The 26,591-nt window shown below is 46.6% G+C and overlaps 1 protein-coding gene across 3 annotated transcripts in view; it reads right to left on the bottom strand.

The window, feature by feature from the left end:
• The window catches only part of TCF7L2 (transcription factor 7 like 2), a 250,272-nt gene that overhangs the window by 17,618 nt on the left and 206,063 nt on the right, over positions 1–26,591 (bottom strand). For 2 of the 3 annotated variants that reach the window (XM_042960715.1, XM_042960716.1), the window contains one exon: positions 19,264–19,456. In XM_042960715.1, the coding sequence (XP_042816649.1) occupies positions 19,327–19,456 (130 nt within the window). In that variant the 3' untranslated portion in view covers positions 19,264–19,326. Of the gene's footprint in view, positions 1–3,447; positions 3,542–18,207; positions 18,298–18,455; positions 18,520–19,263; positions 19,457–26,591 lie in introns of those variants that run through there. The other variant, XR_006209185.1, reaches the window with a different exon arrangement.

The following is a 26,591-nucleotide window of genomic DNA, read 5'->3' as shown; positions in this document are numbered from 1 at the left end:
AGAGAGAAAACTAGTGAGAGAGGGGCAGAGAAAGTGGGAGAGAGAAAATCCCAAGCAGGCTCCACACTATTAGTGCAGAGCCCAATGTGAGGCTTGATCCCATGAACTGTGAGATCATGATCTGAGCCAAAATCAGAAGTCAGATTCTTAAACAACAGAGCCACTCAAGCGCCCCAGTTATACTTCAATCTTATAGAGCTATAAGCTTATGTTAGTAGACTCACAGAGGATTCAGGAAGGATATATTTGAGAAGAGAAAGAGGAAGGAAGAAAATATGGAAGAGTTTAAGAATGTGATTTTAAAAACAATTCATGAAAAAGAGAAATGTTATTAGAAATGACTCAATATGAACACAAAATTCACAATAGATACAAAAATGGTGAAACAAAAACATATTTTTAAAAAATACTCAATTTCGCCATTATTAAATTATTACTTTATGAATTTTGGCCAATCAGCTTAATAAAAATTATATATTGATCATATTGGTGCTAGTGAGAATGCAATTAAATGGGCACTCTCATGAGCTATTGGTGCCTTTTTTATCCCCCAGTTTTAGTGTCTTTTGTTTTTTAATGTTTATTTTTATTGTTTTATTTTTGAGAGAGACAGAGCGTGAATGGGGGAAGGGCAGAGAGAGAGGATACAGAATCCAAAGTAGGCTCCAGGCCCTGAGCTGTTAGCACAGAGCCTGACGCGGGGCTTGAACCCACACACCGCAAGATCATGACTTGAGGCAAAGTTGGTCGCTTAACCGACTAAACCACCCAGGTGCCCCTTGGTGTCTTTTTGAAAGGCAATTTGGCAATAGTGATGAAAAATTTTTAAATGCACTCAAGTAGCCACTTCTGCAAATCTAGGATAAGGAACCATTTGAATGTATGTCAGGGCATGAAGGTGTTCATCAGAGCATGGTTTGCAATAGCAAACATATAAAATGGTAACAACTTCAATGTCAATGTATGGCATTCCATGAATAAATCATAGCATGTCCACATTGAGGAGTACCATGAAGCCACTTAAAAAAATATATGTACACACGTGAAAAATTTCAAGCAATACTGTTAAATGAAAAACAGACAGGGGCGCCTGGGTGGCTCAGTTGGTTGAGCGTCTGACTTCAGCTCAGGCCATGATCTCACAGTCCGTGGGTTCGAGCCCCACGTCGGGCTCTGTGCTGACTGCTCAGAGCCTGGAGCCTGCTTCGGATTCTGTGTCTCCCCCTATCTCTCTGCCCCTCCCCTACTCATGCTCTGTCTCCGTCTCAAAAATAAAATAAAAACATTAAAAAGAAAAAAAAGAATTAAATGAAAAACAGCAAAACAAGATGAATATATAAAAATATGTTTATCTGAAACAAAAGCCTAGATATATGTTTAAATACATACAAATGAAGAAAAAGTGGCCTCTAGGGAGGGGAATACGATTGGGAATGGGTGGGGGGTGCCTGGGTGACTCAGTCTATTAAACGTCTGATTTTTGATTTTGGCTCAGGTAGTGATCTCACAGTTGTGAGATCAAGCCCTGCCTCCAAATCTGTGCTGGGCTTGGAATCTGCTTAAGATTCTCTCTCTCCCTTTTCCTTCTCCCCTCCCCCCACCTCCACTTATGCTCTCACTCTCTCAAAAAGGGGGGGAAAAAAAAGGATTGGGAATGAAGGGAAGGTAATGAGAAGTTTAATACATTGTTATATATTCTTTGATTAATTGACTTTTAGAAGATAAAATATTCATGTATAATTTTTAAATGAATAAATTCCCCCAAAATAAAATCAATATATTCTTAGGCTAAAAAATAGAGACCTAAGACAAAGAAGGTGATTGTCCTACTCTATCCTCTAGGCTGTGTATGTCAGCATAGTCTAACAATAAATGCTGAGGACCAACCATAATTGAAGAGGGCCATGCAAAAATTGAATCAAATCCAGAAGATGATAATTAGCATGGTAAAAGATCTGGAATATCATAATAGCTCAAGATCAAGATCTAAACAATGAGAATGCTTAAGGAGGGGCGCCTGGGTGGTTCAGTCGGTTAAACATCCGACTTCGGCTGGGGTCATGATCCCCCGGTACGTGGGTTCGAGCCCCGCAGTGGGCTCTGTGCTGACAGCTTAGAGCCTGAAGCCTGCTTCGAATTCTGTGTCTCCCTCTCTCTGCTCCTTCCCTGCTCATGCTCTCTTTCTCTCCTTCAAGAATAAATAAAAATATTAAAAAAAATTTTTTTTAACAATGAGAATGCTTAGCCAGGAAAAAAACAACATGGTTGTAAAGAAAGATTTTTTTTTTAAAACAAAAGACATGATAGCTCTTTTGAAATATGGAATTTATTCTGTGTGCAATTAGACCAATGGGTGGAAGCTATAAAAAGAAAATTTTAAATTCACTAGGAAAAAAAAGAGCCTTTATTTATAAAAATTTAAAGATTTAAAAGCAAGATACATCCTAATATCTGGAAAATTAGTACACTTTTTTAAATTCAAAGAATACGTAGTTGATAAAAATGCCGGGAAACAACCAGGTTCCTTAAGGTGGATTATGGTGAATCAGCCTTCAGAAAGGCTATTCCCAATTATGCTTTTTAAAGTATATGCACACTCATGAGAATGTTCACACAATAATATAACTTTCTTCACTCAGCAAATATGTATCGAGGATCTCCTATGTGCCAGGCATTGTGTTACGTGCTGGAATACTGTGTGCCAGGCACTGAACAAGGCAGCTGGCAGGTCCCTGCCCTTAAGATGCTTGGAAGTCAAAACCCTGCTCTCCCTACTCAAGTCATTTGCCTGCCCCACTGAGCCTTTGATGTTGCTAAAGTATGCAGTTTTAATTTTGTTTATCACTATCTGCGAAAACAAACTTTATTTTCTAGAACTTAAAACACACATATTTACATTTACATATATATATATATATAATAGCTTATTATATATAGTTTAATATATATATAATAGTTTATTATGCACAGTTAATTCCACTGTTTTGGGTACAATAAAATTGATTTTGAATTTTTTTTTTAATCTGCAAATGCAGACTCCTCAATTATTCCCCTTGCACAGATATCTTTTCCTTAACAAATATATTTAGCATCCTTTAAGGAACAGAAGGTAATTCAAATGGATTCTTACTTAAAAGATCATTTGAGACTAATAAATGAATTCAGTAAGTTTTCAGGGTATAAAACTAATATACATAAATCTGTTGCATGTATATATAGTAATAATGACCTATCAGAAAGAGAAATCAAGAAAATGATCCCGTTTACAGTTGCATTAAAAAGAATAAAATACCCAGAAATAAATTTAACCGAGGAGTGAAAGACTTACTCTCTGAAAACGATAAGACAGTGATGAAAGAAGATGACTAATGAACAGAAAAATATATCATGCATGTGAATTGGAACAATTAATATTGTTAGAAAGTTCATAATACCCAATGTGCCTACCTGGCTCAGTCCGAAGAGCATATGATTCTTGATCTTAGGATCAGGGATGCAAGCCCCATGTTGGGTGTAGATATAACTAAAAATAAGTCAATAACTGAAAAAAAAAAAAAAAATGGTCATAGTACCCAAAGCCCTCTAGAGACTCAACGCAATCACTATCAAACTAATGGCATTTTTCACAGAATTAGAACAAAAAATATTATATTTGTATAGAACCACAAAAGACCCCACAGAGCCAAAGCAATCTTGAGAAAGAAGAACAAATCTGGAGGTGTCACACTCCCTGATTTCAAATGATATTACAAAGCTAAAATAATATGGTACTAGGACACAAACAGACACATAGATCAATGAAATAGAGTAGAGGGTTCCAAAAATAATCCCATGCTTATGGGGCCAATGAATCTGCAACAAAGGAGGCAAGAATATACCATGGGGAAAGACAGTCCCTTCAGTAAAAGGTGTTGAGAAAACTGGACCACTACATGCCAAAGAATTAAAGTGGACCACTTTCTTATACTAGATACAAAAATAAACTTGAAATGGATTAAAGACTTAAATGTCAGACCTGAAACCATAAAACTCTTAGAAGAAAACATGGGCAGTATGCTCTTTGACACCGGTGTTGGCATACTTTTTTGGACCTATCTCCTCAGGCAAGGAAGCCAAAGCAAAAATAAACAAATGAGACTACATTAAACTAAAAAGCTTTCGCACAGTGAGGGAAACTATCCATGAAATGAAAAGGCAACCTACTGCATGGGAGAAGATATTTACAGATGATATAACCGATAATGGGTTAATATCCAAAACATATAAAGAACTTATGTAATGAATATCAAACAAAACAAAACCAACAATCCAATTAAAAAGTAGACAGAGGACCTGAATAGACATTTCTCTAAAGAAGACATACAGATAGCCAACAGACACATGAAAAGATGATCAACAACACTAATCTTCAGAAATGCAAATCAAAACCCCAATGGGATATCACGTCCCACTTGTCAGAATGGCTAGTATCTAAAAGACAAGAAATAACAAGTGTTGGCAAGGATGCAGAGAAAGGGCACCCTCATGCACTATTGATAGGAATACAAAATGGTGCAACCACGATGGAAAACAGTATAAAGGTTCCTCAGAAAATTAAAAATAGAGCTATCACACAATCTAGCCATTCCACTTCTGGGTATTTATGTGAAAAAAATGAAAACACTAATTCAAAATGATGCATGTACCCCTATGTTCATGGCAGCATTGTGTAGAATAGCCAAGGTATGGAAGTAGCCTAAGTGTCCACTGATTGATGAATGGATTAAGAAGATATGGTATATAAATACAGGGGTGCCTGGGTGGCACAGTCGGTTAAGCGTCCGACTTCAGCCAGGTCATGATCTCACAGTCCGTGGGTTCGAGCCCCGCGTCAGGCTCTGGGCTGATGGCTTGGAGCCTGGAGCCTGTTTCCGATTCTGTGTCTCCCTCTCTCTCTGCCCCTCCCCCGTTCATGCTCTGTCTCTCTCTGTCCCAAAAATAAATAAAAAACGTTGAAAAAAAAAATTAAAAAAAAAATAAATACAATGCAATTTTACCCAGCCATAATAAAGAATTAATTCTTGCCTTGTGACAACATGAATGGGCCCAAAGTGTATTATGCTCCGTGTAATAAGTCAAACAGAGAAAGATAAATACTGTATGACTCCTCTTACAAGTAGAATCTTAAAACAAACAAACAAACAACAACAAGAAAAAACAATGGAACAAACAAAACAGAAAGAGAGTCATAGATGCTGAGAAAAATATGGTGGTTGCCAGAGGGGAGGGTGTAAGGAGATGGTAAAATAGGGGAAGGGGATTCAAAGGTAAAAACTTCCAGCTATAAAATAAGTAAGTCAGAGGATGTAATGTACAGCATAGGGTACAGAGCTCCTAATATCATAACAATTTTGTATGGTGACAGATGGCAGCTAGACTTATGGTGTTGATCACTTCATAACATATATAAATGTTGAATCATTGTATTGTACACATGAAACGAATCCAATATTGCGTGTCAACTACACTTCAATTTAAAAAGATTATTTGGTGCAGCCTTTGTCCAGAATTGGGAACCCTCTACATAGTGGCACCAATAGGCACCCTCCTGTTCTCACTTTCACATTAATGGTAGTCATAAGGATTCCAAAAAATGGATGCTCTTACAGAGAAAACTACAGGGAGAGTGCTCTCAGCCCAGCCCTAGTGGAAGCAGCTCACTCCACCATCATAAGGCTCTTACAGAGGAAAAACCTTCTCTGCTCTGACCCTTGTGTCCCCCAGAGCCTCGAGAACAGCCTGAGCCTTCTCTCCTCCATCTCTACTTTTCCAGATGCTTGAAGTCAGCAGCCTGGCCCTGAGTCTTCCCTCTACACAAACACTTCTGAAAACGCTCTTCCTTTGTGTTCCATGTTTCCAACCCTTAATCTCAACGTTGCTTCTTTGAGACTGCTTATGCACTCAAAGTAGACTTTCTGGGTCTTTCCCAAAGTCCCTCTTCAACCTAGTGTCCCTTTTAACCATCCTCACCCTACGTAATAAATGGCTGCTCCCAGTAAGTAAATATATAATCAGTTTTCTTAACCTATATGGGAAGTCCAACAATGCCGCCATGTTGGAGGGTTAATGCAGAAGCATCATAGGAATTGTCCCACAGGCAAACAGCATGGCCCTGGCTTTTCCAGAGAAATTGAGGAGGGATCATGCTGACGTCTGGGGCTACTCATGTGCATTACACAAAACAATACCCATGAAGCACAGTGCCTGGCACCACAGCCCCTAATGACATTGGCCCTCAAAATTGTTATTAAAGGCTCACATGAAGGTTCTCATTGCTGAGGACAATGAAAGCTGTCTTGCTGACCCGGTGCTCAGTGAGTCATTGTGTCTTCAAGACACTAAGGCAAGGGCCAAGAAACATCCAGGCCACCCTACATGCCACTTGACCAATCATCGCAACTGCCTCTGATTGACCAGCACTTTTCACTTCTCCCACTTATCTCGCAGTGACTCCTAGGTACTCTGTGAAGCAGGTAGTGTTGTCTCCACGTGACACAGGAGGCCCAACAGAACAGAGAAATCTGCCCAAGGATATGCAATGATTTGGAGAGCCAGGAGAGGACGGACCCCTCCCTGGCTCCGTTCATCCCTTGCTAGTATGTCATGAATATAACACCATTCACCAGGGACTTGGGAAGAAATGGGGCAGCTGCCTAATTCCAGGGCTGGGAAGTCCTTCTTAATAAAGGGGACCTACTTCTGGGTCTCCTCAACAGCCCAGGCATCACCACAGGCCAAGTCCATCGCCAGCCTGGTTCGGCCAAAAAATATGCAGCTCAACTACACTTGACTCTCAAAATAAATACTTTAAGTAAGAACAGATGCCGTCAGCTTGGCCCAGAGCCATCAATGGCACCAATGGCTTGTACAAAGCTCTTGGAGCACAGGGAACACAGCAGGAGGCCCTTGGAAAGTGCCAGGTCAGGCTTTCAGTTCCTTCATAGCACACTCCCTGGGTGGAGGCGAAGATTCTGCCCAAGAAGACACATTTCAGGAGAAAAGAGGTTGTAGCACAGCATGGAGAGCTCCAGTGAAGGGCCAAAAAGCTGGTTCTCATTCCAGCTCTGTAGCTCCAAGCAAATCCCTCTGGCTCTGGGACTCAGTTTTCTGTAAATGAAGGTTGTATTGAGATTCAAGGAGCCTATTGAATTGTAAAGAACTGTCCAGACGAGTGGGGGATTAGAGTAGACTGAGACCACCCTGGAGTGTCCTATGTTGCTATCATCAGGCATAGGGGAGAACCAAAAGGGGACTGTCCAAGTAGCTAGGGCTGGAGGACTGGGACAAGAGAAGGCCAAGGACAGGATCCGGACTTCTTCCCTCCTGATTTCCAAATAGAAGCCTCCAGAAGACAAGGTTCAAATTTTCCCTGCCTGCTTTACTTTCTCCTTTCTTCCTTTCCTCCATCCTTCTTACTTCCTTCTTTGATTCTTTCTACTATATGGTTCCAGCCATTGACAATTCCTCTCCATTCCTGAAACAAAATATGCTTTCTCTCTCTCATCTCAGGAAATTGTACCTGCTGTTCCCTCTCTCCAGACCTTTCTTGCAATACCTCCTAGTCTTCGAGGACTCAATTTAGATATCACTTCCTCTGGGCTGGTTCCGGGGTCCCTCTGTTAACTTCTCATGGCAGGGACTTCTTATCCATCAGCCTCTCTTACAGCAGGGTCTTGGAAAGTGTGCAGAGGTAATGAACAATAATATATTTCTCAAGGACACAGGGCAGATGGATGGGGCCCGGGTTCTCAGTCTACAAATCCAGTGCTCACTCATTCATTCATTCGTTCAATTATTTGTTCACATAACAAATATTTGTTGAACACCTTCAATAAACCAGATACTCTGCCAACCAGTGGGAAAAAGACAAACCCTCTATTCTCAGGGAGTTTGGGTTGTAGAAGGAAAGGACAGGAAATATGAGAGCGAGAAAAATAATCTGAGTGATGAGTGTTACGTGCAAAGTAAAAATAAACTAATGTGATAGAGCTTGATCAGGTAGATAGTTGAGATTGAGACTGATAGACGAGGAAGTCTTCTCTAGAGATGGAACTGAGACCAAATGACAAAAGAAAAAAAGAAAGCCACCCTCGTGTCAGTGGGAAGAGTATTCCAAGAACGGGACGGCTTGTCCAAGGGCCTTACATGGGAGGTTACAAGAGAAGAAAGGTTAATGGGATGGAACGTTTGTGAGAAGGCTGGTGAAATAGTAAAGGGTTGGTTTGTGTAGGGCCCCGCAGACCATGATCAGGAGATTCTATTTTAGTCGAGGGGAGTGGCGTCCATTGGAGAGTTTTATATTGAGAGTGGTGTGATAGAATTCACGTCTTTAAAAGATTAGCCCAACCACCTGTAGAGATGGTTGGAGGGGGTGGGGACAAGAGGAGAAGTGGAGCATCCAGTTAGGAGGCTGTTGTGTTAGCCCAAGAGGTAATGTGGGCCTGAGCCAAGCTGGTCATAGGGATAATGGAGACAAGTAGATGGGCCCATGTTGGAAGGTAGAATTGTTTGGACTTGCCCATGTTTAGAGAGTAGAACTGAGAGAAAGTGCTCATGGATTGGATACGGAGATGGGATGAAGAAAAGGGATCTCAAGGAAACTGGGTGGATGGAAGTGTCCTTTCCTATGAGGGGGGACAGGAGGCTGGAGAAGGCTTAGGACAGATGATCAGGATTTACTAGGCCCTATTCATTTTTAGGTGCCTATTAGATACCCACAGGGAAGTGTCACCTGGTAGGATAGCTTCACAAGATTGAGCTCTGGGGAGAGAACATACTTGGGCATACAGATTTGGGCATCATCTGCTTTAGGTGACATTTCACGTTATGGGTCTGGATGAGATTTCTTGGCAAGAGAGAACATGTAGGGAGAGGACAGAGCACAGAGCCCTGGATACACCAACATCGGTGGGGGGGGGGGGGGGGCGGGGGGTATGAAAGAGGAGGAGCCATCCAGCAAAGACACATAAAGGAATGACTAGAGAGAGGTAGAAGAACGAAGACAGTGTGGGCCCCAGAAGCCAAGAGAAGGGAGGTTCAAGTTGTCTTCCTTTTGTAATTCTGCTTTGCATTCTGGCACTAAATGACTCCATGGCCCTTACCAGGTCCTTGCCCCTGCCGTTCTCAGTTCCTCCTTGGACAAAGGAGGAGGCTGGAGGTGTCAGTCTCCTGCTGACAGCCATCCCTGTGCCATCATGACTTCAGGATCTGCCTCTCCCTCCCCACGATGAGGGCTCTCCAAGACTAGGCTTTGCTTTGGCTATTAGCTCAAGCTCCCTTGTTGGTAGGCCTTTCTTTCTTCCCCCAGAAACTGTAGAGCCATGATCTCTGAAGACAATCCCAGTGACCCAGGAGGGCCTGCTCAGAGCTTAACTCATAGGTGGGGCACATCTGATGGCCATGAAAAGCCACTTGGAAAGAAACCCAGAGGAGCATTAGGGGAACACAGTGCCCTTGGACCCAGGGCTGCCGTGGATGTTGGCCATGACGTGTCCTGCCAAAGAATATCCAGCCACGGGGATGCTCTGCTCCCCAAAGTAGGGCACCCACAGGACCATATTTGTGTTTGCCCAGAGGGGGGTGACTTTTTCTCATTCACACAAAAGTGCCATATAAGCAATGCCACGTGACGCCACTTTGGACTTGTCCCTTGTATTCCTTCTTCCTAACATGAGTTCTCGAGCTCAGCGCCTGGTTTCTTTAGGCCCACTGCCTCGTGTCTTTGAGCCTGTCACCCATTATCTACAAGCCATTTGCATTATTTAGGCACATTGCCTAACACCCGGGCTGAACTCCCTATATCTTTGCGTCTGCCCCACATTTCTTTAGGTTTGCTGTCTGGATTACTTAAGCCCGTTGTGTCGTATCTCTAGGCCTGCCGCCAGATTGCCCAAAGCCCTGGGAACTTGGGCTGCTGCTGAATATCAGGGCTACCTGGCACATTAACACTTCTCCACGGGGCTGCTGTCAGGAAAGGGAATGAACGCCCTCGTCTCCGGCCTCCACGATGACCACTGTGATTAGGCCAAGGGCTCAGCCACGCTTTGAAAGGAGTGTTCGTACAGTTTGTTTCCCTCCATGATACCTCCCAGGCCAAATCCCCCAGAGACTGATTCACAAACCCATTTTGCCTTTTTTTTTTGTTTTGTTTTGTTTTTTTTTTGTTAAGCCATATTTAATAGGGAGCCGAGCGTGGAGAGCCCTGTGCCTCCGGCCGGGAGCTGAGGGCTGGCAGGGCAAGCAGGCAAGGAATGGCCAGCAGCAGGGGTGAGAGCAGGCCAAGAAAAACCCCCAGGCCTCAGGCGGTGGCAGGAGGGTTGCCCAGACGGCCTGCTCACCGAAGTCTGGCCTCGGAGCGCCTGGGGACTGGCCTGGCTTGGAGCCGGCAGCTGTTGCGTGGTCCCTTTGCACAGAGCCAGGGAGACAAAACAGAGCCTGGTTTTAAAGAGACACAAAGTGGTCTCTTCAAAGAGCCCTGCAGCAATCGGACCAACATAGGCCGATGTTCTCACGCAGGGAAGGGGCCTCGAGAAGCATAATGTACAATATCCATCACATGCAAGAACGTGGGGCTTGGACAGAAGAGTAAGTAATGCAACTTGCATTTAGCAACCCCCTTACCTGCCAGGCACTGTGCTAGGCTAAGTGCTTTACATAGCCCACAACAACTAACATGTACAAAAATACCATGAAGGCACAGCTATGGTCTGCATTTTACAGATTAGAAACCAAGGTTCACACCTATTAGAATAGCTAACGGTTTAAAAGCTGATAATATTTTTTTTTATTTTTTTAAAAATGTTTTTGCTTATTTTTGAGACAGAGCACGAGCAGGGGAGGGGCAGAGAGAGAGAGGGAGACACAGAATCCGAAGCAGGCTCCAGGCTCCGAGCTGTCAGCACAGAGCCGGACGCGGGGCTTGAACTCACAGACTGTGAGATCGTGACCTGAGCTGAAGTCGGACGCTCAGCCGACTGAGCCACCCAGGCGCCCCTAAAAGCTGATACTATTAAGCACTGGCGAGGACGCAAAGCCGCTGGGATTCTCATCCATCGCCGGTGGGAATACAAAGTGGTACAGCCACTTTGGAAAACAAGTTGGCAGTTTCCTACAAAGTGAAACATACACCAACCATATGGCCCAGCAAGCACGCTCCTGGGTATTTACCCTCGGGAAATGAGACCTGTATGTAAATGTTTACAGCAGTTTCATTCACAATCGCCTCAAACTGGAAACAATTCAAATGTCCTTCAACTGAAGAATGGAGAAACAAACAGGTTCTTCAAAACCATAGAATATTACTCGGCAATACAGGGAGAAAACATGGCTGAATCTCAAATGCGGTTTGCCAAGTGAAAGAAAACTGGAGTTATATGGTCACATACTGTGTATTCCATTTATGTGACATTCGCGTGAAGGAAAAATGATAGGGACGGAAAACAGATCAGTGGCTGCAGGGGGTGTTGGGGTGGGGGTGGGGGGGTAGAAGGGATTGAATACAAAGAGTGCATTTTTGGAGGGTTTTAGAAATATTCTCTACATGGTTTTTTGATCGTGGTGGTGGGTCCACAATTGCATATGTTCGTAAAAATTATAGAACTGGGACACTAAAAGGGGTGAATATTACTGTATGCAAATTGAACGTTTATTTATTTATTTTTTAATGGGGAAAAAACCAACAACAGAGGCTGAAGGAGATAAAGTAGGTTTCCTAAATGCAACCAGCCAGGGAGTGGCAGACTCAAGATTCAAACCCGGCTTTTAACCACCACGCTGGAGACCATCTGATCCGAGCCTCGTTCTCCAAGTTATTTAGGGAACGGCAGCTTCTGGGGACTCGGCTTTTTGTAATTAATTGAAGGGTGATCTCCAACTCGTTTATCTTTCAGCTCCTCTTGTTGCAAAGGTTTTTGTTGTCTGAAAATACTATCACACCTTACTACTCTAGCCACTAACTCTGATCACGCGTGAGTACCACTAACGCGCAACGCTTACTGAGTACTTCCAAGGTGCTACGCAATTTATAGGCATCTCATCCTCCTGTCAAGCCCTGAGGCGGTATCATCATCTCATAGTGGAAGAGGAAACTGAGGCACTTGGAGATGAAGTAAGTGACCAGGACCCCACAACAGAAGGTGGTACAGCCAGGATTGAGCCCCGGGCACCCCCATCCCAACTTCCCACCTGCCACCTTGTCCCTTGTGAAAGTTTAGCACCCTCTACGGAGCTTTCCCCCAAGGGACTTCAGGTGCCAGAATGGATTTTTGTCCAATCCGGAAGAGCCAACCAAGCCACAGAGGTCAGCTGTCCTCCTGTCGGACACCTGACCTTTCCACCGTTCTACTGGGCGAGGGTGCGGGAGGACACTGGTGAGCGGCCGAGGGTCATTCGGCACCGGGAGGGAGAGAAGAAACCGAGGAGAGAGAGAAGCCACTTTTGTGGGATGAACAAGTGTCAATGCTCGCTCTACTCAATCCCGGAGGCTTCATTCCTGCTCATTGTTCCTCATTATCAGAGCTAACTATGTTCAGGCGAAGGGCGAACATGTTCCTAAATTTATGTCTCTGTGTGCGACCACGACAATGTGTGTTTTGTGTGCTTCTCCCTGAAAAACTCCTCTTGTGACACAGGCGACCCAGCTTGGACTTGGCCTTTCATGTGCATTACCCACTCCGACTGGCCCCTGCTGGCAGATTTTTCTTAAAGTCTAAAATGAGGGGCTAACCTTCTCTTCTCAGCTTTTTCTTCTCCGCTACCTATAATCTTGATTTGACTCACACAAAAGTGACTCAGTGGGAAACCCACTCAAGAAGGCTTTGACAGGGAACAATGGATGGGCACCTCTACAGAGGCCGGCCCGCCGCGTTGAGAGAGGGAAAATGGATTAAAGTTTAAAGATGTCATGTATGTTAACCGATCAGTATCGGTTTTATGTATTTTGTCAAAGAGACAGCAGTGAAGCTGGGCCTATGAGGGCAAGGGGGTGCAAAGGAGGGAGAAGTGGCCCCCATACACTTTGGCCAAAGGCCTCACCAGAGATAACGAGCCCAAGAAGCTGGAGTGTTTGAAAGGTAATAATAACAATAATAAAGAAGAAAGGGCTGAGAGGAGATTGTCGTGGGATTGTTGTGTGTCAGCTTTGTCCTTCCACAATGGCCCAGGGCCAGGAGCCAGGCAGTCATTGGGGCAGCAGAGCGGCTCCTTCAGAAAGCAGACACCGCTCATTCAGCCCTAATGGCTTTCTTCCAGGATAATGCTCCATGGGCTCCCCTGGAGCAGGCAGAAGCCCAAGGGAGTCATGGGTGAGGCGGGAGAGAGGCGGCTGAAAGGAAGGGCTCCCTGCCGGCTCTCTCGACGGCCAGGCCCAGCACAGAGCACAGGAGCAAGCAGGCCTCAAGCCTGCATGGGGCCTCGGCCCTGACCTCGCTTCTTGTTCTGGGAGGAGGTTACCCACAATGCCCTTCTCCCCTGACAGGAAGTCAAGAGAATAGATTTGGCCTCTGGAACTTCTGTCTTCAATATCCCTGAAGGAAAGTGGAATTCCCCACTCTGATTTCTTTGGACCCCTAAGCACTTTTCCTTTCACACAAACCTCCCTTTGTGAGAGTTGCTAGAATTTTCTCAAGCAGTGAACAGGCTGAAAATTGAGTGCCTTTGACTCCTCTTCCTGAAGCAGTCCCGACTCAGGCAGGACAAGCCCAACTTCCTTGGAAGAGGTGGCGCACGGCAAAGGATGCATTCGTAGCCTGGCCACTTCCCCTTCACGCCCAGGACTCAACGGACGGGCAGTGAGGGCAGCCATCTTGGCCGGGCCTGCGGTGTGTGTCCTCTAACTGGACTACTTCAGAGATGGGCAAGGGGGAGGCTTGGTTTGAGGAACGTCCATGGACTCCCACTGGCCCATGGTTTGGAGGCAGCAGAATACCGAATCCAGCTCCGACCGGCCTGTGAGAGCTGATTGTTGAATTTCCAGTAATTTTGCGAGCCAGTTTTTCGCTCCTCCCACTTGAACCACGTGAATTTATTTTCTCACGGTTCTGGAGGCTGGAAATGCAAGATCAGGCTCCCAGCAGGATTAGTTTCCCCTGAGGCTTCTCTTCTTAGCTGGCTCTCCTCATGTGGTCATCTTTCCGTGTGCCTCAAGCAGGTTTTTAAGAATTATGTGCATTTACCACCCAATAAATTATATTAACAGCAAAGGTGATAACCACTCAAAACGCACTGCTGATTTTTACTATTATCTACGCTTCTGAGGCCACGCATGTCTATTGTATCTATGTGGTGGAAATACCATATTAATGGCATGCTTATGATCATCTCTTCCCAACCCCCATACAATGGGGTCACACGGATAGATTGACATTGGCCATGGTAGAAGATTTACACCATAGCAATTGGAACATGTTACAAGTCAGGGCTTTCCCCGACAAAGTGCTAGTTGTTAAACATTCATCAGTGCACTGGCTAGGGAACTGGTCTGGTCCAGCCCCTTGGTCACCGGACCGAGTCACTTTCTCTCTCAAACAAGACGACAAGACATGGGATGGCAAGTTGCTTTGAAGACAAACAATATAAAAGTATGAGAGCTTCCGAGGTTCCCGACCCCATATTCATGCACACATTTATCCGTCCACTCACCCTCTTTTCTCTTTCTTTCTAGAAGAAAATATTGTGTTAGGGGGGAAAAAAAATCATTTCCAACTCTAAGACCCTTTATGAACAACCTGATCTGATGTCTGCCTTTAATCAGGATAATTCAAGCCCAGACAGTTGACCCTCGTGCTTGCTCAGGAGCGGGGGGCCAGGACGGACAAGTTCCTGGCTCTGGGACATCACCTCCCTTTGGGCCTCACACACCCTCTCCGTCTCTGAACCTACGCTGAGAGGGTGGCGCCATAAACCCTCCTGTGGGGTATCTGCGTCTGAATAGGAACCTGAGAGGTGGAGCGGCTTTCGGGACCCTCATGGGTTCTCGGGGGAGGGATTTCAGGTGACGAGAGTGTTCTGCAAGTTTGAGACTGGTGGCCTTCCAAAAATACATCATGGAGGCAACTGCGTCTCTCTCCTCCACTTGGCCAGGCCTTACTCTCTCCTGCTCCAGACAGCAGTGATAATAACTAAAGTTCGCGGAGTAGTCAAACACTGGCTCAAGCACTTTAATCTCATCTGGGCCTCCCAGAAGTAGGCAGTGTCTTAGTTCCACTTCGCAGCCAAGAAAACCAACACTCAGAGAGCTTCCTCTACTTGGCCACCCTGCCCTGCCGGGAAGCCGCCAGCTAGAACCCAGACCCAGGCCGGCTGGCATCAGAATTCTTCCTCCTAATCGCGATGCTCGGTGGCTGCCAGGAAGGGGTCCTTTCTGACCCAACGGTCCCCGCCCTACCTGCCCCTACTCCTCAGGTCTGGTCCGTGGAAAACAAGAAAATGGCAGGGAAGAGAGGGAGGGGCAAGGGGAGAGGCCGAGGAGGCCGGGAGCGGGTGAAAGCATGTGCAGGGGACACAACTGTCACGGGTCTGCCTCTACTGGGCATTCCCTTGGCCCTCACTGCCTAGGAGTTTACAAGGGCAGACACTGTCTCAGGGTGAGGCTCACTCAGGCCCGTTCCTCTTCCCCTGCCACACTGGGCCCAGTGCCCACATCAAATTCTTACAGATCTTAAGAGAAAGAGGCAGGATCCTGAGACTGTCCAGCGTTCTGTGGTCACACCTGCCCCTCCTCCCCTCCCCTCCCCTCCCCACCCATCCCCCAAACAGGAGAGCATCATCAGACAGGCCCCCACACAACAGTGGGGATACATTATATCCATCATTTTCTGAGGGCCTCACCATCTGATACAAGAGACACTTTTTTTTTAGTTGTTGTTGTTGTTGTTAACCTGTATTCGTTTTAGAAGACAGAGCGGGAGAGGGAGAGGCAGAGAGTGAGGGAGACACGGGATCCAAAGCGGGCTCCGGGCTCTGAGCTGTCAGCACACAGCCAGACGCGGGGCCTGAACCCACGAACCACAAGATCGTGACCTGAGCCCAAAGTCCCGGACTCTTAACAGACTGAGCCACCCAGGTGCCCCTACAAGACACTTTCAAAGGCAATTTTTCATGGCCTCTTTGAGGACAGCATGCGCGAAGAGGATGCCCTTTGCCAAAAGAAAAAGTTAATTCAAATGCCTCCGGGGTTTGGCCCCAGAGGCCACTCAGCCCAGCTGGGTACGAGGCCTGGTCTCTGGACTCGCGGCCCAGTGCTCCTTTTGCTGCAACAGGGCCATGTGATCTCCCCACCCAGCCCCATTCCCCAGGAGGCCTAGTTTCTAAGCGGCAGATGATATCAATTGGTCCCTGGAAATGTATCAACCAGAGACCAGAAGAAGAGCGCCAAGAGGAGAGAAATACTTGAGATTCCTGTTAAGGAACAATGTTGGGTTTGACCTGAATAACACCAGCGAGAAAGGAGAAAATAATCATGTCAGACATTACATAATCTGAGAAGACACAGATTGAAGCTGGAGCTGGGAGGAAGGCCACGGGTGAGGTTTCAGAGGGGGCACCTTTCCCCGCGGGAAGAACGAGGGGTGGGGAGGGCCCCTGACACACACTGGCTGAGCTGTTGCCATCTGCCGGGCACCGGGCGGATAGGACGTGCAGATCTTTGCCTCCACAGCCCCATGGCCTGAAGGTTATTCCCCGCAGTCTACAGACAAGGGAACTGAGGACGATTTCATCCTCGGGCAGCAGTGCTGAGAGGCCCCGCAGGCTTTTCCTCCAATGGGGAGAAGGCAGCCAGTCAGTGTGGCGTTCAAGGGTAAAAACCCCGACGGCCCAAAAGTGGAAGCAACCCGAACGTCCATTAACTGGTGAACGGAGGGAAAAGATGCCATGGATCTCTGCCACGGACCACCACCACCTAACAGCCAAAAGGACCTGACTTCTGACACGCACCGCTACGACACGGACGGGCCCCAGAAATCGCACGCGAAGTCTCGCATTCTCCACAGGATGGCATAAGCCCCAGAGGGAGAACATGGGTTCTCGGGGGCAAAAGTGTTCCTAGGTGCATCACCCTAGCTGGTGGCCGCTCAACTCTCCCCAACAACATCGTATTCCTTGGTTTCTAATTCCGTCTTTGGGGAGACTTTTCCCTAAATCGAATCCTCCCCCCCACCCCCACCGTGACCCCGAAGGAGAGCGGACTCCCCCCAGTGGGAGAAGTCCGACGCAAAAGACGGTGCCAGGAAGAAAGGGGAGTCTACACAGAGAGAAAGGCGACTCGTGGTGGCCCCGGGGCTGGGCGTGGGAGCGGGGCGTGACTGCACAAGACAAAGAGGGACTTCTGCGGGGTGATGAAAATGTTCTAAAATTGAATTGTGGTAATCGTTGCACAACTCGGTAAATTTCCTCAAAGACACTGACTCGTACACTTAAAACAAGAAGAGTTCTCCGGTACGTACATCGTATTTCAGTAGAGCTATTTTTATAAAAAGGAAGAACACAGGCTTGGGGATCGGAGAGGCTCCAGTTCCTGGTCCCCCCACCCCCCTCAGGGCCCCCCCAGCCTCAGTGTGCCGGTCTGTGAAATGGAGTGGCTGCCAGAGCTTTGAGACGTTTTCACGCCTTACATTGGAGACAGACCCAAAAGTCCCTCTCACCTTTCCAGCCCCAGGTGAAATAACACCTCCTTGAGGGTCAGGCCTTCCCTGACCCTGCCGAGTTATGACCCAGCCTGTCACTGTGTTTATTTCCCCTGCAGCTCTGACTTGTGAATATCAAGTGGCCCTTTTGTTTACTTGCTCATTGTCTGTCTCCCCACCCTCCCCTGGAATGTTAGCTCTGGGCAAATCTACACCCGCCCCGCCTAGAAGGGCGCCTTGCCCTGGCACAGAAAGGGATGTAAACCTGTTAGCTATGCTCATCATCACTGGTGGTGGAACACAGACACGTGAGCTAAGTTTGCTCATCGGAAAGTGACACATTTCTGGAGACTTCTTCCCCTCAGAAAGACTTCTATATTAGGGGTGTGAAGGGGTGAAGGGTTCTGGAAAAATTTTGCTTTAAATTGTTTCGATTCATCGGCCCTGCGCGCCTGCTGGGATGATTCTCACCGTGGGGATCATGGGGGCCCATGGAACCGCTGAGAACGCATGGCGGTATGTTGTCCACAGTCAAGCGCTTCCTTACCTTTTCTTTGAGGTGACGGTCCTTAGCACGCGCCAGCATCACATCGGGGCTCGCGACCGAAACGGGGGCCAGGATTCTCTCCGGGTGCTCCTTGTGAGATGAATACTCCTGAGTATGGAGACCATGCCCCCTCCCATCCCCCCTCCCCCCTCCCCGCCCCAAACTAACGCCCCTCTGAAAGCTCCAGCCTTAATGGAGAACTTAAGGCTGGGAGGCGATAGGGAATCTTCAGGAAACTGAAAACAGACCAGCTGAGACAGGAGCCGGGGAGGTGGAAGCAGGAAGGCATCAGGCCTCACTCAACATCTGTTCCTGGAATAGCAAACTGTGAAATCAGAAGCTGGGCTGGGGTACACATAGAGCAAGCGGCAAAGAAAATAAATAAATAGAATAGAATAGAATAGAATAGAATAGAATAAGATAAAATAGAATAAGAGAAAATAAAATAAAATAAAATAAGATAAGAGAAAATAAAATAAAATAAAATAAAATAAAATAAAATAAAATAAAATAAAATAAAAAAGACAAAGCCTTGCTTGGCTCCCCGCCCACCCCACTCCCACCCTCCAGCCAGGGGCACCATCTACTTGGAGCACCTGTGAAGGTGAGGGCCAGGTGAAGGGTAGGGGCCAGGGAAGCCTGAAGTAGGGCTTTGAGGGTTGCCTACGGGTGATTTTTCAGAGAGAGAGAGAGAGAGAGTGTGTGTGTGTGTGTGTACTGGAGAGAAAGAGAGAGGAGAGAGAAAAACCAGCTATCTACCATTCACATCCACCCCGTAAGACTGGGTGTCAGCCAGCCAGGGGGGGCCCAGGAAACCAGCTCCTATTCTCTGGATATTGTGGCCCTTCAAGAATAAAAACCAAGAAGAGAGAGGCCCAGGGAGCGAGCTAATTACACCTACCAAGTGACAAATCACTTGGAAAACATAAATACGTTTTCAAGGACACTCCTCCACTAACGAAGCTAAAGTGTTTTTCTTTCAAACCCCAGCAAGAAAATCCAAGGGATGAAACAAACTTCGCTTATTTTCGTTTCTACTCAATTACCTGCTAATGGAAAAAATCTGGCACCAAGCGTAATGAGGCGGGCATGAGCTCACTGGCGCGGGGGTCGGCGCTGTCAGGAGGCTACAACAAGCCGGGCATTTATCTGCCTCTCTATAACCCTTTTCAAACTCGCTGTCAGGGAGCCCACGCTGAGCAGGCCGGAGAGGAAGGCCTTGGAAGCTGCTCCAGGCCTCCGAGGCCCTCTGGGAAAAGGAAAATTGTTGTTGGCAAGTCCGCCTGGCTCCAGAAATTGATCCAGAGCCCCCCACTTGTCCGAGCAGCAGCAGACAGAGCTAAGAATTTTGTTATAATTAAATAGAGTGCTGATTGGTTGCTGGAGGTGGTCTTGAAACTGGTGTTTAAAAAGCAGAGGAGAACAACGGTTACTATTCATAGGAAAAGCCCAGAGTCTTAAAAATCCATCTGTTTCATTCCCAAATTTAGGCCAAAAAAATGCTCACTTGCTGTCTTTAAAAATACCACCTGCTTTGCGATGTTGTATAATGTGCCATTATATAAGGTGGAGGGGGGCGTGGGGGAGGGCGGGGTGGGAGGATGCGGCGGGGTGGGCCCAGCCCCTTTCTGAGAACGGAGGCCCTTCTGCAGAGGCCAGGCAGGCTCCTCCCAAGTCCCGTGCCCTCCTCCTCAGAGACCCGACTGGGCCTTGAGGCACGAGGAGTGAGACTTACCCAGCATCACCTCAGCAAGCTGCACTCAGGAGCCCCCCAATGCCAGGCCCCGGCAGTTACAGACCTCTGTCCTCCACCCACCTGGCCTCCGGGGCTGAACATCTGGGGGCCGCGTCTAGGCCTGGCTGGGGCTGTGATCTCACGCCACCGCTCACCACAGCTGCGGTACCAGGTGAGGTCACAGCTCCTGGACCCAAGGAAGGAGAAGCATCCAGGCCCCCTCAGCCCCGGTGACAGAGTCCCTTAGTGCCCGCTTGCCACGCACCCCCCTAACCCCAGGGGCTGGCAGCCACGGGACACAAGGGTCCCAACGGAACAGGTGGGCAGACGTCTCAGTCCAGCCTAGTCCTAACAACTTCTCCCCAACCTCAAGGAAATGTCAGGGCTCGGTTCCTCCTGAAGACTCTTCTTCACAGGTTAACTGAAGAGAATTGGCTCTGTAGTCGTAGGTCGCATTTGAGCCACTTTTCAGCTGACCGATGCTACATGTGTCACTTAGCTCCTTCCCGTGACAATGGACAGGGGATAGCTTCCGTCATAGCATTTGGGGCCAGAACAAATAGCACATGCTGTCCTAGACGCCAGGGAGCCGAGTCTGGTGCCTGGCAAGCTGGAGGTGCCCACATACAGCTGGAGAGCCCGGATCTGGTCCTCTGTCACCGTGGAGTCACAAACCCAGACACGGACCCAAGATTGGGAACAAACCTCGGAGCTGGCCGCAGAATGAAAATTCGCCACATCAAAGCCAAAGTAGAGAATTCAGGCAGCAGGTAGTCACTGGAAAGATCTTGGCCTAGATTGGGAGGAATCATGGCATCTAGCCCAGCCTCTGCCAGCACCCAGCTGTGTGGCTTCGGGTAAGAAGACGCTCTTGGGGCCCCTTGTCTTCACTTTCTTTGGTCCGGTCCTTCTTCCAGCTCTTAAGAGACGAAACAGTCTGACCATATTGCCTGCCAAGCCCTCCTGGAGTTCCTACCCAGAAGGATAGAACTTACCTGTTTACACGCCTTCCTCTTGGGAGTTGGGATGCCCCAGGGAGGATGGGGCTAAACAAGAAACCCTTCCACTACCTTTGACTGACACCAAAAGTAGCCTCTAATGTCACTAACATGCCCACGATTTCCCACTTACACCCCCAACCCCCTGGTCAATTCTTGCACCCTGGAAAGCACGTATAGATACCAGAGTGGTTTCTAGGAGGGTATTCTCTGAACAGTTGTTAACAGGATTCTAATCGGGTTTCAGTATCATTTATCCTTAGAGGCCATTCCAGAAGCCCCACTCCATCCACTCTTTTCACTGTCAACTTCCTTCCATACTTGATCTCATAAAGCTAACAGGAATCTGGGGGAGGGGGTAGGCAGCGCAGGGTTCATTGGAAGTAGCAGCCATCACTGCTACCTTTAGAATCCAGAGGAAGTTAGCATTGCTTAACCTGAATTCTTCATAATCCCATAAATCAAGTGAATAGGGGGCACTAACATTTTTTTCAAAAGGCTTGTTTCAGGACTTTTAGCCATGGTGACTCCCTCCTCAGGCTCCATGCTGTAGACCATCTATGGTAATCATAGCTACAGTCTTTTATTACCTGTTCCATGCAAGACACACAACCGAGAGGCCCTTTGTCCCCCTCACCCATCCTGTGTTATCGTCACTATTTCAGTGCAACGGAGAATATACCGTCTCTGAGAAAAATCCACAGGAGTTGACGGCATTGCATGAGAACGACCCTTCGGTGGTATGAAAACCACAGTTTCTTCGTTCTACTATTGACAGTTAGGCTGTATCCAGTTGTTGGCCATTAGGAATGAAACTGCTACGGTCCTCTACCAGAGTTAAACATAGACTATTTGGATATCCTTTTTTGTCAATTACCTAGTCCTGTCTGGTTTCGTTTTGCTTTGCTTTCTTTTGCTTTGTGTTCGCCCACTTTCAATTCATTAAGCTTCCTTCTCTTGTGATGTTTAGGAATGTTTCTTTTAGTTCTGGGGTATTAGTCCTTTGTCAGATAAATGTGCTACAAGTATAATCTAACCGTGGCCCGTCTTTTCAGCCTTGAAATGAGTTCATAAGAAACGCTCTCAAAAAATTAAGACTAGAAAAGGATTTTCTTAATTTGCTCTACAAAACAGGAATCTACAAAAACTTACAGCTGATACTATGCTTAATGGTAAAATTAGTGAATGTGTTTCCTTGAGTTCAGAAGAAAGACAAGGACGCCTGATACCAGCCCTCTTATTCAACTTTCTATTGGAGGCTCTTGCCAGCACAATAAAGAAAAAAAAAAAAAGCAAGGAGGAGAGTATACAGATCAGGAAGGAAAAAATAAAATGGACGGTATTTGCAGATAAAATAATGGTGGGAGTAGAAAAATCCAAAAGAAGCTAGAGCTAATCTCCTAGAATTTACGTGCAAATTTAGCAAGGCTGTTGGATGAAAAGGTCAGTATACAAAAGTCAAATAGAATTCTACACACTAGCAACAATCAGTGAGGACACAGAAATTTAAAAAGAGTTACGGTAACTGCAAAACACATCAAATATCTAGGAGCAAATTTAATTCAAGACATGCAAAACCTCTTTCCGTAGAAGTATAAAACATTTGTTATGGGCTGAAATGCATCTACCTCCATCCCCACCCCCAAATAGGTAAAGAAAGTAAAAGAAGGTCATGTGGGTGGGTCTTAAGCCTATAGGTGTGGTATTCTTATCAGAAAAGAACTGGAGGTGCCTGAGTGGCTCAGTTGGTTAAGCATCTGATTTGGCTCAGGTAATGATCTCACGGGTTCATGAGTTTGAGCCCCGTGCCGGCTCGACGCTGACAGCTCGGAGCCTGCTTGGGATTCTCTGTCTCCCACTCTCTCTCTGACCTCCCCCCACCCCCCCCACATTCGTGCATAGGTTCTCTCTCTCTCTTTCAAAAATAAATAAACATTAAAAAAGGAGAATTGGATACAGACACACACAGAAAAAAAGACCATGTTAGGACTCAGCAAGAAGGCAGCCATTGGCAAGCCAAGGAGAAAGGTTTTGGAAGAAACCAAACCTGCCAACGACTTGATCTTAGACTTCTAGGCCCCAGAACTGTGAGAAAATTAACTTCTGCTGTTTAAACCATCCCATCTGTGGTATTTTGTTATGGCAGATCTGGCAAATTTATACAATCTTGCTGATGGAAATCAAGAAATACACAAGTAAATGGATAGGCCATTCATGGATTAGAGGACCCAATATTGTGAAGATGTCAGCTCTCCCCCAATTATTACAACAGATTCATCGCGATCATAATAAAAAATGCAGCAGGTTGTGTGTTTGTGTGTGCGTGTGTGGAAATTCACAAGCCAATACTAAAATGTATACGGAAATACGAAGGGCCAGGAAGTCATGATAATCTTGATGGGGAACAAAACTGATCTGATCTCATCAGATAGTAAGAATTATTACGAAGACACAGTAATTAAAACATGTGGTATTGGCACCCAGGCAGAAAAGATTGGTGGCATCGTGTCAAGAAACAGATCCGCAATCATACCGCCATATGGATTATGTGAGGTCAACCAGATGTATGTTTACAGAAAAATAACTCTGGGGCAGTTGGCTGGCTCAGACGGTAGAGCGAGTGACTCTTGATCCTGGGGTTGTAAGTTCGAGCACCGTGTTGGGTGTGGAGATTACTTAAACAAAAATTAAAAAGGATTAGGAAAAAAACCACTCTGACCCCCACCTCATATCATACATACACCAAAATCAATTCTGGGCGGATCATAGGACCTCAATGTGAAAGGTAAAACAATAACGCCTCTGCAAGAGAGGAGAGTGTGCTCTTAAGTTTGGAGTGATACAATATTTAAGTCGGATTTAAACACACTAACCATAAAATAAAAGATTTTGATAAAGTAGACTTCATGGACATGAAAAACGTACGCTCATCAAATGACACCCTTAAAAAAAAAAGTGTCGGGGTGCCTGGGTGGCTCAGTCGGTTAAGCCGCCGACTTCGGCTCAGGTCATGATCTCGCGGTCCGTGAGTTCAAGCCCCGCGTCGGGCTCTGTGCTGACAGCTCAGAGCCTGGAGCCTGTTTCAGATTCTGTGTCTCCCTCTCTCTGACCCTCCCCCGTTCATGCTGTCTCTCTCTGTCTCAAAAATAAATAAACGTTAAAAAATTAAAAAAAAAAAAAAGTGTCATTTACTCATTAACAATATTTACTGAGCACTTACCAGGTATCAGACTCTGCTCTGAGCTCTGTGGACAGAGGGGGAAGCAAAGAGACACCATCCCTACCTTCCAGAAGCTTAACTCCTAGAGCAGGAGTTGGCAGACTTTTTCTGTGAAAGCCAAATAGTAAATAGTTGGGGGTTTACAGGCCACAAGCCATCTCTGTTAAAGTAATTCTCCTTCTTTTGCAACTGTTGAACAAATGTCAAATTGCCCCTCACGGCTCTACAGAAACAGGTCCCAGGCCTGGTTTAGCCTGCCGGCCATAATTTGAAGATCCCTGGTCCAGAGAGAAAGGAAGAATGACCATTTGCAGAAAAACAGATAAATAGCTGATAAAAAAAAAAAAAAAAAAAACAGATAAAAAAGCAAATAACTTCACAGCTGTGTGTGTGACTTGTGGAAGGAAGTGTTAGGAGGGCAAGAGGGGGTGCTCTGATAAAGAAAAAAAGGGACAGGAAGGAGGGCGCGCATTCACACCTGTGTGCTTCTCGACATTTCCCAGCCTCCTTTGGACTTAGGTTGACCTCGCAACTGAATTCTATTCCATAGAATACAGGTAGAAGTGATGCTCGTCACTTACGTGTCTATAAAACGTCCTGGTGATCTTGCTTTTTCTCCCTCTTCCACGGGACCGGGAGACGTCTCTGAGACGGCTGAGAAGTAAACCCTTACTGTATAAAGCTACTGATATTTTAGGGTTGGTTTGTTATTACAGCACAGTGTAGCCTAATCTGACTAATATAGATTTCATTTAAGCTGAGATATAAGAAGGGGCAAAGCTTCTGCTTTGTTTTGTTTTTAATGTTTATTGTTGAGAGTGAGAGAGCACACGCGGCGGGGGGGGGGGGGGGGGGGGCAGAGACAGAGGGAGACACTGAATCCGAAGCAGCCTGCGGGCTCTGAGCTGTCAGCACAGAGCCTGACACGAGGCTTGAACTCACTGACGGCGAGATCATGACCTGAGCCAACGTCGGTCGCCCGACGGACTGAGCCACCCGGGTGCCCTGACTTCTGGGTTTTTTTTTTTTAATTCAGTTTCATTTTATGTCTTTAAAATGGTGGCCTCGATCCACTAAATTGATTTCCTAACCTATCACAAGGGATTGCAACCCACAAGCCCAGAAACAGATATAATATGTATATCCGACATCATAATACGTACACTTCTAATTTTCTTCCAATTCTAGGAACCTACATATTTTGGCACTGAGTCCAAAATAGCTCAATCCATGTAATTATCGACTGTCTTTATTGTTATTGCATGCACAGAAACCAGACTGAGGAAAAACAAAAAACAAAAAACTCCTGCAAAGACAGGAGAGAAAACACATGTTGCCTCCCAGCGAAAGCCTTTCACAAGGTCCATGAACGAGATGAACTCCACCCTCTGTCTCTCTCCAGCGACTCAGATGGTCTGTGTCTTTGTGAGGAGCGGTATAGCATCGTATTCAGCGATGCTAGCTCCTGGGGTAGGCTGCCAGGGTTCCAATCCTAGGCTCACCATTTCCCAGATCCACGGCCTTCGGGAAACCACTTAACCTCCGTAGGCCTCACTCTCTACCCTTGTCAAATGAACATAAGAGCAGTTTCTATCCCACGGGGGTTAAATGAAAAACACAGGTGGAGTTTCTAGCACACCCTCTTGCCCTCATCCTTGTATAAAGCCACTTTCCAGATGAGCAGCTTGTCCAGGCCTTGGGGATGTTGGTGGCCTTTGTCCCATAAGAGGGTGCAGAACTCAGCTCAGAGGGAAAAACCAAGCCCAGAACAGCATCTGGTGCAAACAGGTGCTCGAGGATTAGTCGTTGAATGAACCAGTGAATCAACGGGCTTACAGCTCAACTAAGGGCACTCACGAAATGCCACCTTAAAAAAAAATCCCCAAACTCCAGAGTCGGAATCGGCCGGTGCCCATCAGACCCACACCGGGCCTCTGCCGCTGCCCCATGCCTGGGAACGCTGGGCCACATCTGAAACGGAAAATGAAGACGCCAACCACAGATGGGAATTCTTGAGAAAGTCAAATCTATGCCCTGTTTTTCAGTGATTCCCAGCCCGGGCTTCTGGCATTTGCTCGAGCCACCATTCACAAGAGATTCCTCAGCTATTCCCTCGTTTCTTTCCAAAGGGCTTTAATTAAAAACACATTTCCATACCACAAAAAGCACTCCAGCTAGTGTTGTGGCCTCCCAAAGAGAAGAAGCCATTTTTACGGAGCCATCGAGTTTCGGGCGAGATGGTGAACTGTTGGTGAGTCACAGCGTCCCGGGGGCCCTCAACCCGCGATGAGTCTTCCACATCAAAGTGTCCCACTCTCCAACCTGGGTTTGGAGGGCAGGACTCACAGAATCCCGAAGAGAAATAATGGGGGGAAAAATAGCTCTGACTGGCCTTGTACTTTGATAATAACCATAAACACTATGGTTTCCC

Source organism: Panthera tigris, chromosome D2, assembly GCF_018350195.1.
Source record: "Panthera tigris isolate Pti1 chromosome D2, P.tigris_Pti1_mat1.1, whole genome shotgun sequence".
Taxonomy (NCBI): Eukaryota; Metazoa; Chordata; class Mammalia; order Carnivora; family Felidae; genus Panthera; species Panthera tigris.
The sequence above is the reverse complement of the archived record's forward strand: the minus strand, read 5'-3'. Positions and strand labels throughout refer to the sequence as shown.